General features: G+C 38.9%; 2 protein-coding genes across 2 annotated transcripts; both read right to left on the bottom strand.

Annotated features, from left to right (window-relative positions):
* Nucleotides 1–2,939: 2,939 nt before the first annotated feature.
* On the bottom strand, nt 2,940–3,871 carry LOC149153048 (uncharacterized). Its single transcript, XM_089441116.1, has 4 exons — nt 3,844–3,871; nt 3,513–3,637; nt 3,192–3,393; nt 2,940–3,103 (listed from the first exon to the last, which is right to left on the bottom strand). The coding sequence occupies exons 1-4, from the start codon at nt 3,869–3,871 to the stop codon at nt 2,940–2,942; spliced, it is 519 nt and encodes a 172-aa protein (XP_089297242.1).
* An 8,445-nt stretch (nt 3,872–12,316) lies between these two features.
* Nucleotides 12,317–13,795, bottom strand: LOC149153047 (uncharacterized). Its single transcript, XM_089445515.1, has 4 exons — nt 13,634–13,795; nt 13,322–13,446; nt 12,998–13,202; nt 12,317–12,909 (listed from the first exon to the last, which is right to left on the bottom strand). The coding sequence occupies exons 1-4, from the start codon at nt 13,728–13,730 to the stop codon at nt 12,707–12,709; spliced, it is 630 nt and encodes a 209-aa protein (XP_089301641.1). The 5' UTR covers nt 13,731–13,795; the 3' UTR covers nt 12,317–12,706.
* Nucleotides 13,796–14,954: the final 1,159 nt, after the last annotated feature.

The following is a 14,954-nucleotide window of genomic DNA, read 5'->3' as shown; positions in this document are numbered from 1 at the left end:
TTAGAGTGTGAGTTAACTGAGTTAAGCATGTGGTTGCATGTCAAGATATTTTAGGCAAGTAGCTAGTTGGAAGACTTTAAAGTAATTTTTATCGAAAAATAATTTAGGGTTTTGTAAAGTCTGTTGTGCTACAAATTATTTGGTTTTTTGTCAAGCATGATAGCGTTTTGGATCAAGATTGTGCCTTACGGGGGCGCATATTGAAAATTATATTCTTTTTCGAGGGCGATATGGAAGATAACCTCATACAATTAGGAAAGAATCTATAAAACAAAGGGAACACCACTGTCATGGGTTGCAAAGTGCGACTAAAGCATATGAGGAAAAAAATCGAAAAGAAGAGGCAAAGATCATTACAATGGTTAGAGAGGTTCAGGAAGTAGCCATGGAACTAAGAAGTCTAGCATAAGACAAAGAAGAAATCGAGGGTGATTGGTGTAGCTTTGATTTGCTACCGCCTCCATTGCTTACAGGTAAATATTTTGATCATTGGGTTATCAAGATGTTAACTTTTTTTCGAGCTAAAGAGTTAATTGAGTATGATTCTAATAACCCATATGATAAAGTATGTGATGTTTTAGCATTGAATTTTACAAACGAGGCATTGGATGAGAAGTGTTTGTGCAAAGTAGCAAAAGCTACAACTTCCAAGGAAGCATGGAAGTTCCTAGAAGAAGAATTTTGCACAAGGGGGAGTGGCATGCAACAAGAGGTTATATCACAAGCAAAGAAGTCAGTCGCAGATCTGAAAGTAGATGATCAAGGCTCTAACATAAAAACAGAACTTGGAGAACCCCACTCAAAATTGGATGATGGTTGTCAAGGCCATAAAATTGAAACCCATTATGCAAGCATGCATATGGATGAAGAAGAGGCAATAAAGATTGTAGAGATAGAAGTAGGAGCCTCTGTGTGTGAAGCGGAGCAAGAGCATATGAATGTTTAAGGACTCCACTGTAACATAGATGATGAAGATGATGGTGAATCCCACTATGATGAGACACGTGGGTGATAACTACAAAATTATATGTGAAGTGGTGAATCTAGCCGCAGCTGATGGATTTGGTGGAGTTGAAATTGTCAATGAAATTGACAATGAGCACATGCATGCTCGGATATCCCACCATAGTGTAGATGAACATTATCTTGATAATATGTGTGGATACTTTTTTGAAACAGGGATTGGTTGTGACAATATGGTAAGCACAATGTTTGATGAAGCATTGAAGAGTGATGTTGTCACTGTAGCAGCAAGATAGGAAGTAGTTGGAACTACTCATGAAGCAGTATGTTATCTAGCAGCAGTTGATGATCAAGAACAGGGTAAAGTGATTGAAGAGTTTTTGATGAAAATATCCACTAACAGAATAACAGTGGAAGACAACCTCCATGCAGTTGAAAAGAAGGCAGATGTAGAATAGGAGGCTCTCACTGAAGAGATTCATATGAAAGATTTTTTTAACACTGGTTTTGAATATGCAGGTGTTCAAAATAGCATGGGAGCAAAAGTTGAAAGAAAAGTTGTTAATAAATTTGATGCATATTACAGGAAAAAAGCAGTAGCACCTGATGATGAAAGTGAAAATAATGATATCGATGTTTCTGAAGACAAAGATGAATGCATTGAAACCATTTTTCCGCAATGGTGTCAAGAAGAGATAAGATTTTGCTATCAAGAAATATGGAAAAAAGAAAGTCGGGAATATAAAGCGCAAGAAGAAGAGCAAAGAAGACAGTTTGAATATGCAATGTTTTGGCATCAGTCCATAGTTGAATGAATATTTGAAGAGGAAGTTGTAGAAGACATGATCCAATTGTTTTTCAGAACAAGTTCAAGACAAGTCAAAGAAAAATTGCAGTAGCAACAAGTGAATAAAACCTACAACAAGAAATTTCAATAGAGAATGAAGCAATTTCGAGGATATAGAATTTGGAAGCAGAGAAAAAGAAAATGCACAATTGTAAAATTCTTGAGTCATTGTAAGCCTAGCAGAGACATAGACCAGCACTCATGTTTTTGTGATAGTTGACTCATGTTGAGTCATATAGTCGTAATTAAGGGGGAGTGTTAGAAGTTGTAATTACTCCTGCAAGTGGAGTTGGCTAAACATAGAGAGTGAGTTAAATGGGTGATTGAATGTTGAGCGTTGAGCGTTGAGTCAAGTCGAGTGATAATTGAAGAGATAAGTGTAGTCCAAATTTAGAGTTTGAGTTAAGTGAGTCAAGTCGAGTGATAATTGAAGAGTTAAGTGTAGTCCAAATTTAGAGTTTGAGTTAAGTGAGTTAAGCACGTGGTTGCATGTCAAGATATTTTATGCAAGTATCTAGTTGGAAAAGGATAAATACCCTTCACTGGGTTCATTGTATGCATCATGTTTTACGTGATCAATAGAAGAGTTGCAGCTAGTGCCTTTTATGTGTGAATTCATGTTTTGTCTCCTCCGCCTTTCCAAGAATAGGCTCATACTCTACCTTACAAACCCCTTTTTCTAAATAGTTTACTTTACAAACCCCTTTTTATAAATAGTTTAATCTATAGCTTCTGCTATACATCACAAGCTATAAATTATTACAGATTTCATTAAAAACCAGGAATTTACTTTGCAAAATCTCATATTATAAAAAATTAACCAGCGTTCACATTCATTAATGGGTAACATTATGCCATCTCCTAGATCCGGAAAAGTCTCTAAAAAATACACTGGCCACAAGAAATTAATAGTTCTGATTGGAAATCTGGTCTGCGACCTCCTGTATTGATCCATGAACACAATATCCTATAATGAACTTGAATTAGCGTATTAATCCAAGAACTGAATCGAACTGCCGAATACTAAAAAAAATTGATCAATTCGACCAAATTTTGTAACTATGTTTAATTCTGCATTTTTCTCCGTGCAATTAACAATGATAATGGTCTGCGTAACAAGGGAGTCCAATTACAGCAACTTCCGACTCAATTTTATGGTTGCCTTTCGATCCGGGGATTCAGACGATTTGGAACGGATGCTTGACTTTGACTTGGACAAATCGGTCTCCGATTTCTTGATCACATTACCGGACCTGCTTTTCTGTGATTCGCACATGCTCGCTATAGATATTCCTGTCAAAACCATGCCTCAAATCTATTATTACGTAAATACTTTAAATGAATTGTTGACATCAGAACAAAGGGCATCTGAGGGACCAACCTTCTCCCGCAGCGAGATTGACATGCAGATTGACGATGTCGGGGCAATTGCTATGGCACTCGGAAGAACAAAACTTGGTACTAAATTTTGGTTCGTGTATAGAATCGGACATTCCCACAGCCATCCGTTCCAAGCCGCACGCATTTATGCACTGTTCGCTTTCTGTCCATCCCACCATTTTTTCCACCATCACAAGCCATGACTAATGATGTATTACCAATATTGTTAGTCAAAATTATGATCGTCGCCAATGAAGTGTCTATTAAAATCGCTAATTGTGTAAGTAATGTGAGGTTTTTATGATTAATAATTAAAAGTTACTTGGCATTCAAATTGCAAGGTGTCGTTAATCATTACATCCTTCTCGAGCACACATCTATTACCAAACGAGGAAACAGAGAAGATGCAGAGTTCCACTGGAAGTTCCTCGCACTTAATAATGGCGCCTGAACAAATACAGTACATCATACCAACACATTAACTATGTGACGCCTCTATGCTTAATCCACTCACTATTAACAAACTAAGTAATGCTGGCAAGACCTCTATGATTAATCCAATGACTATTACAAACTGTAAGGGAATGATATAGATATAACAAAGAGTAACGGATCAAGAACAAGACAAGACATAGATAGATCAAAGAATGCACTCTGTACTCCATGTACGGTAATCGCCATTAATATGATGAAGAGGGAAAATATGCGGTACGTACTTCCTGAATGAGACGATGAGTGATGAAGGAATTTCAGTTATACCAACAAAAGAACACACCTTATCACCCACAGGCTAATGAGAGAGTGGAGGCATTCAAAAAAGTGCTCAAAAACCCACTGAGCAAGGTTTGCAATGCTCAATGAAGTGATTGGGACCTACATATATCTGGAGTGTTGTGGGCTTATTGAACGACATGAAAGAAGTTGACTGGACAAACCCCTTTTAGGCTCATCTATGGTGTGGAAGCAGTAATGCCTATGGAATACATCATACCTAGTTTGTGCATAGAAGCGCTCATAGGTATGACTGATCGCGGAGCCCTGCAAGAGAGCCTCGCGTAGTTGGATGAGCTTGAAGAAGAAAGATTTTTGGTTGGATTTCACCAGGAGGTCCAAAAGCAACACGAAAAGGCATGGCATGATCGACACATCAAGCTTCACAGATTAAAAGTAAATGGCCTGGTTTTGTTATATGATACTAAATTTGATAAATTCCCAGGGAAATTCAGGATGCACTAGTTAGGGCCTTATGTTATTAAGGAGATTACCGATGGAGGAGTGGTACAGCTGGTCAAATTAAATAGAGAACCCTTCCCAGAAAAGGTGAATGGCAGTCGCTTGAAACCATACACCGACGATCCGTCCATGTGACTAAACGAAAGTAGCATAGTCTTAACGCTCTAGGCAGCTGAAAGGAGGCACAGGATTATAAACTACACTGCCCGAGTTGGGGAGCTGCGTGATTGGAAAATGGTTCAAAGTAAAAACGTGTCACTGGGTCCATGGCAACAAAGAGGGAGCTGCTCTACCCAGGGAGAAATCACATAGGTCGGCCGTAAAATGACCATTAAAGTCACTGTTCATGAAAAGACGACAGAAGTGAGGCCAAATGGAGTGGACGACCGGTATTTAAGACAGAATTTATGACTTAGATCCTTGAAAATCTGCTACCAATCCGGAATTAATGAACTGGTTTTGGGGGGAATGGTCAGATTTGAATTAAAAATTCCCTATAAATTACAAGTGGTTGTCCAGCGAAAAACACTTGGCATTTTGAGTATTCAGCGATTGAGCTCTGAAGCGCCTATGAATCGCGAGTAATACGAGCTTTTGATAGTTTCTGAGGTATTTGTGACTTTGTCGGCAGACACATACGAATTCTTGCGGAAGATCATGTTAGCGCCCCCAGAAATTATCAATAGACAACAAGTAGTAGATGAGTCGGCACTAGAAATGGAGAGGGAGGCCGAAGTAGTGGAAGTGGTTGAAGTATAGGCAGAGGTCCCTAAATCCCCGAGAATGCCGAGACCGAAGGCAACCCCAACCAAGATGACCATGAAAGACAAGAAGGGCAAGCAGCTGCCATACTGGTGCACACGTCATCGAGACGAAACCCACCAAAGTCCATTGCCCAGGAGAAAGGCAAGGCTATAAACCTAGAAGCAGAAGAGGAGGATATTGAATACATCCCCATGGACGATGAGAATGTGGGACTGGAAATAGAGGAGGTTGAAGCTCAGGGTGCGGACCCTGTTACACGGTTGCCAGAGTATGTCCCTCCGCACAAGCCTAAGTCCAAGGTGCCAAAGTACATCGATGAAAGTAAGACCCCTGTGCAAACCCCTCTACTACCAGATGAAATCACTTTTGATGGTCCATGTTTGGCATGGTGCCGCTATTAAAGCTCAAAGACTAGGACTTGGTGGACCATGAGAAGTTCCCACACCTAGAAACCGAACAATTGATGCTCCGCATCATAGACACAAATACGGGGATGACTGCATTGGAGCCACGAAAGTGGCTCAGAGGAGTAGAGAAGGCAGGATTACACAACTTGCTCTGGGTGCTGCACTATAACCGCACGTCCATGATAGTCTTGGTCATCAAGCAACTATTGTGCTTGATGCATGATGGGTGTCTGCAGCTGGAGGAGCTGATACCCATCACTGATATGTTGATTCACAGAATAAAGTGTCTGCCATATACAGGCGAAAATACAGCTATGATATTTGGTGGCAAGGGTGGTGAGCAGGCAGTCACAAAATCAATGAAAGAGAAGTTCAAACTAGTGAAGAATCCGCGCAAGTATGCTATCTCCAGCATCTACAACCCCGTTGTGGAAGTGGCAACGGAGATCCTTGCAGGAAAGGTGATGCAGAAGCATCATGCTGATGAAGTACCAGCGCCTGTTGTCGCGCTTGCACGCAGTGCGTGGAATGAGTCCAGTTTAACTGGTCAGACTACCTTCACGCAGATTTCTTGGCGAACTACTGCGAAGCACAAGAGAAAAAAAGACCTTGCACTACGCGTGGCTCTTGCTATCAATCATGCTCATAGCATGGGAGCTACTAGAGGAGAGCCAATTCCCCTTGGTCACACCAGACCTTCCTGAAGCAGCGAAGTACGCTTCGCTGTGAGCGACCAAGGATGCGGAGTACATTTGGGACAACAAGATATTCTGGATCCTAATGGAAATGAATATCAGGATGGTTATCAATCACAAGCCACAATTGTCACCCACAGTATATGCTACCCTACAGAGCTATGCCGAGGTTTAAGGCTGACTTCCATTGGATTTCAATCAGGGCACGAAAGGACCCTGTGCAAAAGTGGTACGATTTGTCGTACCTAGCCACAGATGATGCCATCGATGCAGTGCTCGATAAATCACCAGCAGAGTGGCGCACTACCACGTACTTGGAGGTGGGTAGAAGCAAGTCCACCACATAGAAGAATAAGGAAGAGGCCAAGCTGAAGATGGCACAACTAGTCGAAAAGAGGAAGAAGGAGGTCACTGAGAAGGTCCAGGTAGAACAGGAAGGAAAGGAGGTAGGAAAACAGATAGGTGGCACAAAGCGGGGCTCTAACAAAGGCGCATGGTCACCTTCACCTACCACTGAAGAGGAGGACATAGGGTAGCATGGCACAGACCCTCAGGAGACATCTGCTCGCATTAAGTGCCCAAGAAAGTTGGAGAAGGGAGGGTCCAGAAAGAAATCCAAGGCAATCAAGACCTCGTTGGACCCTATCACATTGACGGAGAGCGACTTATATGACATCAGGGACACAGCCAGAGATGTCACCGCGGAGGCCCTACAACAATTTGAAAAGTAGCAGCAGATCATCCTAGGGGCTATCTAGACCAGGTTGCAGGAGTTGCAGACCTGCACATCGCAAGCTAGTATGTTGTCCACTAGCTTGGCTATCGGCACATTAGAGGCTGCCGATATGCTACACACGAAGGCTTCCAGTTCATTAGTGCTACGAGATGGAGCACTGACAACAGAAAATTAGGCTGACAGGCCCACTGTCAGTGCCTTGAAGGGAGTTGGACTGAACCTGGCAGCGCTCCCACGGGAAGCACTACACCTCTTGCAGGGTGGAGTAATTGTAGAGTTGAGGGACCGTGAGCACCGCGCCCTCTAGGCGATCAGTGAACAGAAGATAAACAACAAGTAGATGGCCTTGCAAAGGAACATTGGCATCACTACTGAGGCCGAGGCGACGAGCCAAAGCAAGAAGATCATATAGGCCGTGGAGGAGGCATGCAAAATGGTCCTAGAGTTGGCCATTCCGGAGGAGGAGCTAGTTTGAGGTCCGCATCAACAAACTGGCCACAGGGGTGTGCGACACTCAGATAGAGATGGCGCAGGTTCAGTTGGAGCTGAACCTTCAAATTATAGAGCTCCAATTGAGGGCCCAACCATTAACACCGCTAGAGGTAAAGGAATAGCGGGCGACTATTGTCATAGAAACAGTCGCGACGGTGGAGAGTGCAATAACAGACTACACATAGTTGTTCGAACAATCATTTGAGGTCCTGACCAGCTTGCAGGAGGAACCAAACATCTAGAGGCTAGAGACAGAAGTGTGAAAACTCCAACAATGCTATGACAAAGTTAAGGGCACAGCACGAACCATCGCGCTGACACAAAGGTTAGCCAAGCTGAAAGAAGCCAAGCAGCTGAAGGAACATGTGGACGCAGCGCTGCACAAGCAAGTAGTGTTGAAGGCGCGACTAAATCCCTAGCTGGAGGAAGCTTATGCAGTCATAGGAAACATTGAAGCCAATCTTGCGACTTTGCAAGCGATGCAACAACAACTTCAGCGTAATAGCGCAGGGGCGGTAACCAAGAAAACATTTGAAGATGCAAACCAGCAGCAGCTCAGTGCACGACCGAAATTGCGGTCATCAGGGTCGAGCTAGACGGGCTTCACGCAAAGATCTTCGAGCCTACGGAGTGACTTGAGGGTGAGTCACGATGTTTGTGTTGAGGGCCTGTTGAGAGTGGGCTCCCCCAAGGGCATTTTTGAGGCTAAAAGCCCATGTTTAAGTCAATTTTTGTAATATTATTGTAAAAACTCCGCATTTTGTGGTCACGAAGCACGAAGGTATTATGTGTCATAAAGGGTAGTCCACCCTTAGTTTTGTAAAGAAAAGTCGGTTGTAAGAGATCTACCCGTGGTCCGCGGACCATGGCATTGTATAAAAAGAGCTAAGCTCTAAGTAGTTTAAGAGACAGAAAATGTAAGAGAGTCATAACTTAGAGCAAGAAGTCTAAGTCTTGGGTTGTAGCGTAGGTAGAGGCTCTACGGCTGAGTGTGCAAAGGCCTAGGTTAGAAGTCCGCAACTGAGTGCGCAGACCCCTATAGTTGTGTGCGCAAGGTGGACAGAGTCTGTGATCACTTGAAAGTTATCAGTAAAGGGAATTATTCGGCAATTTTTGTGTCTTCGTTTTGTTGATGCATCTGGATATTTTATGTATGAAATTCCTTTATTATGCTTATATGATGCACGAATGAATGTAAATACATTGAATAAGTGAATGCAATTACAAATATTTATTTACGCGGTGTTAACTATAAGTGTTTGATAATATAAGTAAGTCACTTAGGTTAATTGGGGAACTTGTACGCCACACTGCTCTAGTGAAAGTACCTGAGCAACAGGATAGGGCTGCGCGAAGGTTGATCATATACTTTTGCAGAGGTAGTGAAGGCCAGAATAGAGGGTTTGTCTTGCAAGCCCTAGAAAGAAGCAGCTTGCGCGAAGGCAGGGATAGAAGAATTCATACAACATCACAACCATCTCAGAGTGTGGAAACTTGGTTCCAACATCCCCCCAATCTTCTACAGGTGAGACTTCGGTCCGCGCTTCGCGGGCTAATACCGAAAGGGCCAGTAGTGTAGGGATTTGTTTGGCTAATTAATATTGAACCTTTTTTTGCTATGTCCATTTGCATATTTAGTTTTAGAAGGGGTATTGAGTCTCATAAACATTGACTGCAACTGGATGAAGGGCTTGATTGAGAAAAGCCTTACTTCTTGGTTTGACTGACAAAAGGAGTATGCAACCCTACCCCTTTACATATTTTGGAGTATCTGGAGGTGTCAAAACCAAAATATATTTGAGTAGAAATATCTACATGGATGGGATACTGTCATTAAAATTACTACTTATTTTGGGGAGATTGGGCCAAAAAAAATGAAAGATGGTAACAAAAACATTCAATTGAGAGACATTTCAAGGGAGTTTCATGTTGGACTTTTCGATGGGCCATGTGTACAAAGAATGTGTGGATGTGGGGCATATATTATCATTCATCCCAGTACATTCTATCATTTCAGGTGGGAGGGGGTGACGGGTACAAATAGTCGAGCTGAACTAATTACCCTATGGTGGACTTTGCTATGTGCCAAATGGATGGGCATCGAGGCAATTCATGTTTTTGGGGACACAAAATGAATCATAGACTATGCAAAGGGGTCAACAAATTTCAATCTTTTTATCATATATTCTTGGACAACACACATCTGTACCCTAAAGCAGACATTTGAACATATCTCCTATATGCATATATACAAGAAGAAAAATTGGGTTGCAAATTCCCTATCAAAGAGAGGAGTGCAGGTTGATGCAAGTATGATACACTTTACTTCTTTTGAACATTGTAGATTTATTAATATAGGGAACATTGATATCTTGTAGTTTTAACCGATACATGACATAAAGTTGTTGGAATTTTGATGTTGTGATGATTGTCTAGGGGGTGTTGGACTAGGTACTATTTTTGTAAACAATCGGGTTGTGTAAGATTCCAACATTTGACTAGGTATTATTTCTGTAAATAGTCGACTTGAGTAAGATTTCAACATCTTGTGGTTGAGAGATTACTCTGTAATCTTATGTAATTCTAGATAGTTTTTGTTTTTCCTTTCCCGTAGTTGAACAGATAATTGTTTAATGGTAAATTTCAATAGTTGATGTGAATGTTTATATTGAAACAAGCTGATGTAATCTCTTTTTCAATGAAAAGATGATCTTTTTTCTTCTGAAAAAAAAGACACAAAATATATATATATATATATATATATATATATATATATATATATATATATATATATATACATATATATATATATTCTAACCATAACTCGAAGCTTACATTGCTCCTATAAATTAAACTATTGTGCAACATATTTTCCTCCAACAGTGAATTATTTTTCTTTGTTCTTCAAATTCTTTGACTTCTTAGATCCATACATATGTAGTTATCATTACTTACGAGGAATTCCAATAGATTTGACATAGTAATAGTAATCTACAAAGTGAAACTACTAGGGTTCTCGTGTGAGTCAATATCCATAGAAAATCAAAGTTGTGAGAGTATGTGTTGGTGACAAAGCATTGGCAGGTGTGACCCGTTGATGTGCAAGTGGCAGAGGAGGTATCATTTGTTGTGTGTGGTGCGAAGGCATGGTAGCATTTTTAGTCGATGGACAATAGTTAGTGGTTGCTTTGACAAAAAGAGTGCCCTTTCCGATGTAGTCTACCTATAGTTTTTCGGAAACCTTGCGTTCTCCTTATACAGGTTGCTAAATTTTGGTGTAGTATTTTTCTATGAGGCTCTCCATTGATCAATCCTAAGTTACCATATCAAAAAATGCTATAATGTGATGGAACGAAAGATGGGAGTAGCATGTTTAGCCGCATCGAAATAGATATCTTATCGATTGGATTGTCTGGAGTTTCATAGGTGTGAACCAAATGTTGACCAGGTTTGGCCAATTTTTAATTTATTCAAAGTCAATTTTTTTATTTATAGGAGAATGAGAAAAAAAATAAAAATTTACAAATGAAAATATTTTTTTTCCTGAGAACGTTTATTGGAAAAATATTGTTTTTTATTTTTTAAATAGGTTTTTGTTTTAAGGAAAGTTTATATATATATATATATATATATATATATATATATTTGGGATTTTTTTTTTTTAATTTAAGTGTGTTGCAATTAATTGGGATAGAGTTGCTTATTCCCTATAATTATCATACCTCGAAAGGGGAAATGCAGTAGATGGTACAACGCAATGGATTGGAAAATGTTTAGTGAAAACCACCAAGTTTCTAAAAAAAAGTTGAAAAGTTTCCCGATAGAAATAAACAAGATCAAGCAATGGGGTTGATTGGGTTGCATATTCAAAACAACTTATGTACCACTCCCAAATAAAGTTGGGATAAGTTGCCTTTTGTATTTAGCACTGTCAATGAATTCCAATTGTCAACCTCAGTAGCTGATGAGCATGCCCCTATTGAGGAATTTAGGGCATTGTTGTCCCAATTAAAGGCATGCACCAAGGAGAAAAATGAAGCAAAATGGTTTTTTTTTTTTTTTTTTTTCAATTTTATCTTTTCAAAACTAAAAGGTCTTTCACAAGTTTTCTCATCTATCTTCTATGCAAAAAGGATGTCCTTGGTGATTCATTCAAATGCCTAGCTTTGAGACATTTTTTCATCCTCCCATAAGAGAAGAATATATGCTCAAAAGCAGCTAGATTTTCTCTCTAACTCTTTAAATCGAATTTTGGTGGCTCATAATTCCAAAAGTCAATATAAATCACAGTGTGTCTCGTTTCAAGCCTTAGCAAAATACTAAGTAAAAAACTTTTAAATCCTACACTTTAATATATGAGTGTTTTTACACTCTTACATCACTTACTGATTACTCATTTACCCTCACTTACTAATTACTCATTTACCCCCTCACTTACTAATTACTCATTTACCCTGACAAAATACAACGTAAAAAACTTTTAAATCCTACACTTTGATTTATGGGTGTTTTTACACTCTTACATCATTTACGTCATTTACTAATTACAAATTTTCCTCGAAATTTCTAAGATTTGAGAAATATACGAAGCATATTTTCAAATTATAAATTTATAGGTTACATATCACACGAGGATAAATGAATAGATCGAGGACATACAAAGGATAAATGACAATAGTATTTTCTAAGCGACAGAGTTAAACATAATGATATAGAGATGAAAAAATCCATGTTAATGTAGTTGCTCGTCATGTTAATATGTGTGTCTTTTCAATTACATATCACACATATGCTCATACTATACTTTACAAGACCCTTTTTCTAAATAGTTTAATCTATAGCTTCTGCTATACATCATATGCTATAAATTATTACAGATTTCATTAACAACCAGGAATTTGCTTTGCAAAATCTCAACCAGCGTTAACATTCATTAATGGGTAACATTATGCCATCTCCTAGATCCGGAAAAGTCTCTGAAAAGTACACTGGCCACAAGAGATTAATAGTTCTGATTGGAAATCTGCTCTGCTTCCTCCTGTATTGATCCGTGAACACAATATCCTATAACGAACTTGAATTGGCGTATTAATCCAAGAACTGAATCGAACCGCCGAATATTAAAAAAAATCGGTCTATTCGACCAAATTTTGTAACTATGTTTAATTCTGCATTCTTCTCCGTGCAATTACCAATGATAATGGTCTGCTGTTACAAGGGAGTCCAAGTATAGCAACTTCCGACTCAATTTTATGGTTGCCTTTCGATCCAGGGATTCAGACGATTTGGAACGGATGCTTGACTTTGACTTGGACAAATCGGTCTCCGATTTCTTGATCACATTGCCGGATCTGCTTTTCAGTGATTCGCACATGCTCGCTATAGATATTCCTGTCAAAACCATGCCTCAAATTTATTATTACGTAAAAACTTTAAATGAATTGTTGACATCAGAACAAAGGGCATCTGAGGGACCAACCTTCTCCCGCAGCGAGATTGACATGCAGATCGACGATGTTGGGGCAATTGCTGCGGCACTCGGAGGAACAAAACTTGGTACTAAATTCCGGTTCGTGTATAGAATCAGTGGACATTCCCACAGCCATCCGTTCCAAGCCGCACGCATTTATGCACTGTTCGCTTTCTATCCATCCCACCATTTTTTCCACCATCACAAGTGATGACTAATGATGTATAACCAATATTGTTAGTCAAAATTATGATTTTCGCCAATGAAGTGTCTATTAAAATCGCTAGTTGTGTAAGTAATGTGAGGTTTTTATGATTAATAACTAAAAGTTACCTGGCATTCAAATTGCGAGGTGTCGTTCATCATTACATCCTTCTCGAGCACACATCTATTACCAGACGAGGAAACAGAGAAGGCGCAGAGTTCCACGGGAAGCTCCTCGCACTTGATAATGGCGCCTGAACAAATACAGTACATCATCCCAATACATTAACTATGAGACGCCTCTATGATTAATCCACTGACTATTAACAAACTAAGTAACGCCGGTAAGACCTCTATGATTAATCCAATGACTATTACAAACTGTAAGGAAATGCTATAACAAGGAGTAAGGAAATGATATAGATAGATCAAAGAACGCACTCTGTACTCCATGTACGGTAATCGCCATTAATATGATGAAGAGGGCAAATATGCGGGAGGATGAGCGTGCAGCATGTATTGGCTTGATGGCGGCCATCTCTACTCAGAAACAATGCACTGCCTCTGAGCTCTGTTGTGAAAAAACAAACCAATCAGCTGAGCTCTTTATCGTCAGTGAGGTTGTAGGTGTGGCTGAGTGTGAGAATGAAATGATGTATTTATTATAGCGTGAGCCCGTGGTGCCCCCTAGAAGGAATAACTGAAAGTATGTAGTAGCGGGGAAGAGTGTTTCAAAGTTGGCAATGAGCGAAAATGAGCGACAGAGTATTTTCATAGTTACCAAATACGTCCGAATCGGTGGAAAAAATACGGAAATTCGTGGGTTCGATTCGTATTTCAAATAGTTCGATAAAAATTCGATCCGGTTCATATTCGCTTCACGCTGTGAGAGTGTGCATTCTTAATCAGACTCATCTTATTATTTCTTGCATATTATTATTACTTACTAATATGCATAATCCTAATCCTACTAATATTATTACTTACTAATATGCATAATCCTAATCCTACTATTGTTTTTGCATATTATTATTACTTACTAATCGCTGCATAATGTGAGAGCGTGCATTCTTAATTAGACTATTCTTATTATATTTGGGAGTATTTTTTGCAGATTAGTATTACTTGCGGCTTACATAAAATGCAAGCCTAATTTTTTTAATTAGATAAACAAAAAAATCTCAAGTGTCTCCAATGGTAAATGTAATTATTTTTAAACTGAAAATAGATGTTAATGGAGGCAAGAGAGCAGTAAAATAGAAACTAATGTAAAATGGAAACTGATGCCAATAAAGGCAGGATAGCAGATAAAATGGAAACTAATGGTGACGGAAATTTACCAAGATTTTAAAATTTAGACAAAATATATGTCAATGGAAACAAGATAAGAGGTAAAATGGAAACTAATGGCAACCTGAAATTTTCAGATTTCAAAATTTTAATGTTTCCTTTAATGGTTTAAAAAGCTGAGATAAGTAGGAAAGAAAATTTTGAAGTTGACTAAAAACTAATTGATTTTTTTATATATATTTATGTTAAGAATTGATTTTTCAATATATATTTTTGTTAAAAGGAATTTAAAAAAAAATAAGTTTTAAATATTTAATTTTTAAATGTCTTAACTATAAAAAGAATTTTAAAATAAAATCAGAAACTAAATACCGATATATTTTTTAATTTTGTATATTATATTGATTAAATTTATTTAAATTTCAAAATAAATAGAAAGAAAATAAAAGAAAAGTATTTAAGTTATATATAT

This window comes from Pinus tabuliformis, chromosome 9, assembly GCF_031772625.1.
Source record: "Pinus tabuliformis cultivar Carrire ecotype Pingquan chromosome 9, CPIR1, whole genome shotgun sequence".
Classification (NCBI taxonomy): Eukaryota; Viridiplantae; Streptophyta; class Pinopsida; order Pinales; family Pinaceae; genus Pinus; species Pinus tabuliformis.
This window is presented reverse-complemented; position numbering and strand designations above follow the sequence as displayed.

What these genes read in the sequence shown, in the direction of transcription:
- LOC149153048 (XM_089441116.1), bottom strand. Translation starts at nt 3,871, where the DNA reads ATGGCGATTACCGTACATGGAGTACAGA. An exon ending in TACCGTACATGGAGTACAGA is followed by an intron (nt 3,638 to 3,843) that starts GTGCATTCTTTG and finishes GTATTTGTTCAG; the next exon opens with GCGCCATTATTAAGTGCGAG. An exon ending in CAATCTCGCTGCGGGAGAAG is followed by an intron (nt 3,104 to 3,191) that starts GTTGGTCCCTCA and finishes TGGTTTTGACAG; the next exon opens with GAATATCTATAGCGAGCATG.
- LOC149153047 (XM_089445515.1), bottom strand. Translation starts at nt 13,730, where the DNA reads ATGGCCGCCATCAAGCCAATACATGCTGCACGCTCATCCTCCCGCATA. An exon ending in CCTCGCAATTTGAATGCCAG is followed by an intron (nt 13,203 to 13,321) that starts GTAACTTTTAGT and finishes ATACATCATTAG; the next exon opens with TCATCACTTGTGATGGTGGA. An exon ending in CAATCTCGCTGCGGGAGAAG is followed by an intron (nt 12,910 to 12,997) that starts GTTGGTCCCTCA and finishes TGGTTTTGACAG; the next exon opens with GAATATCTATAGCGAGCATG.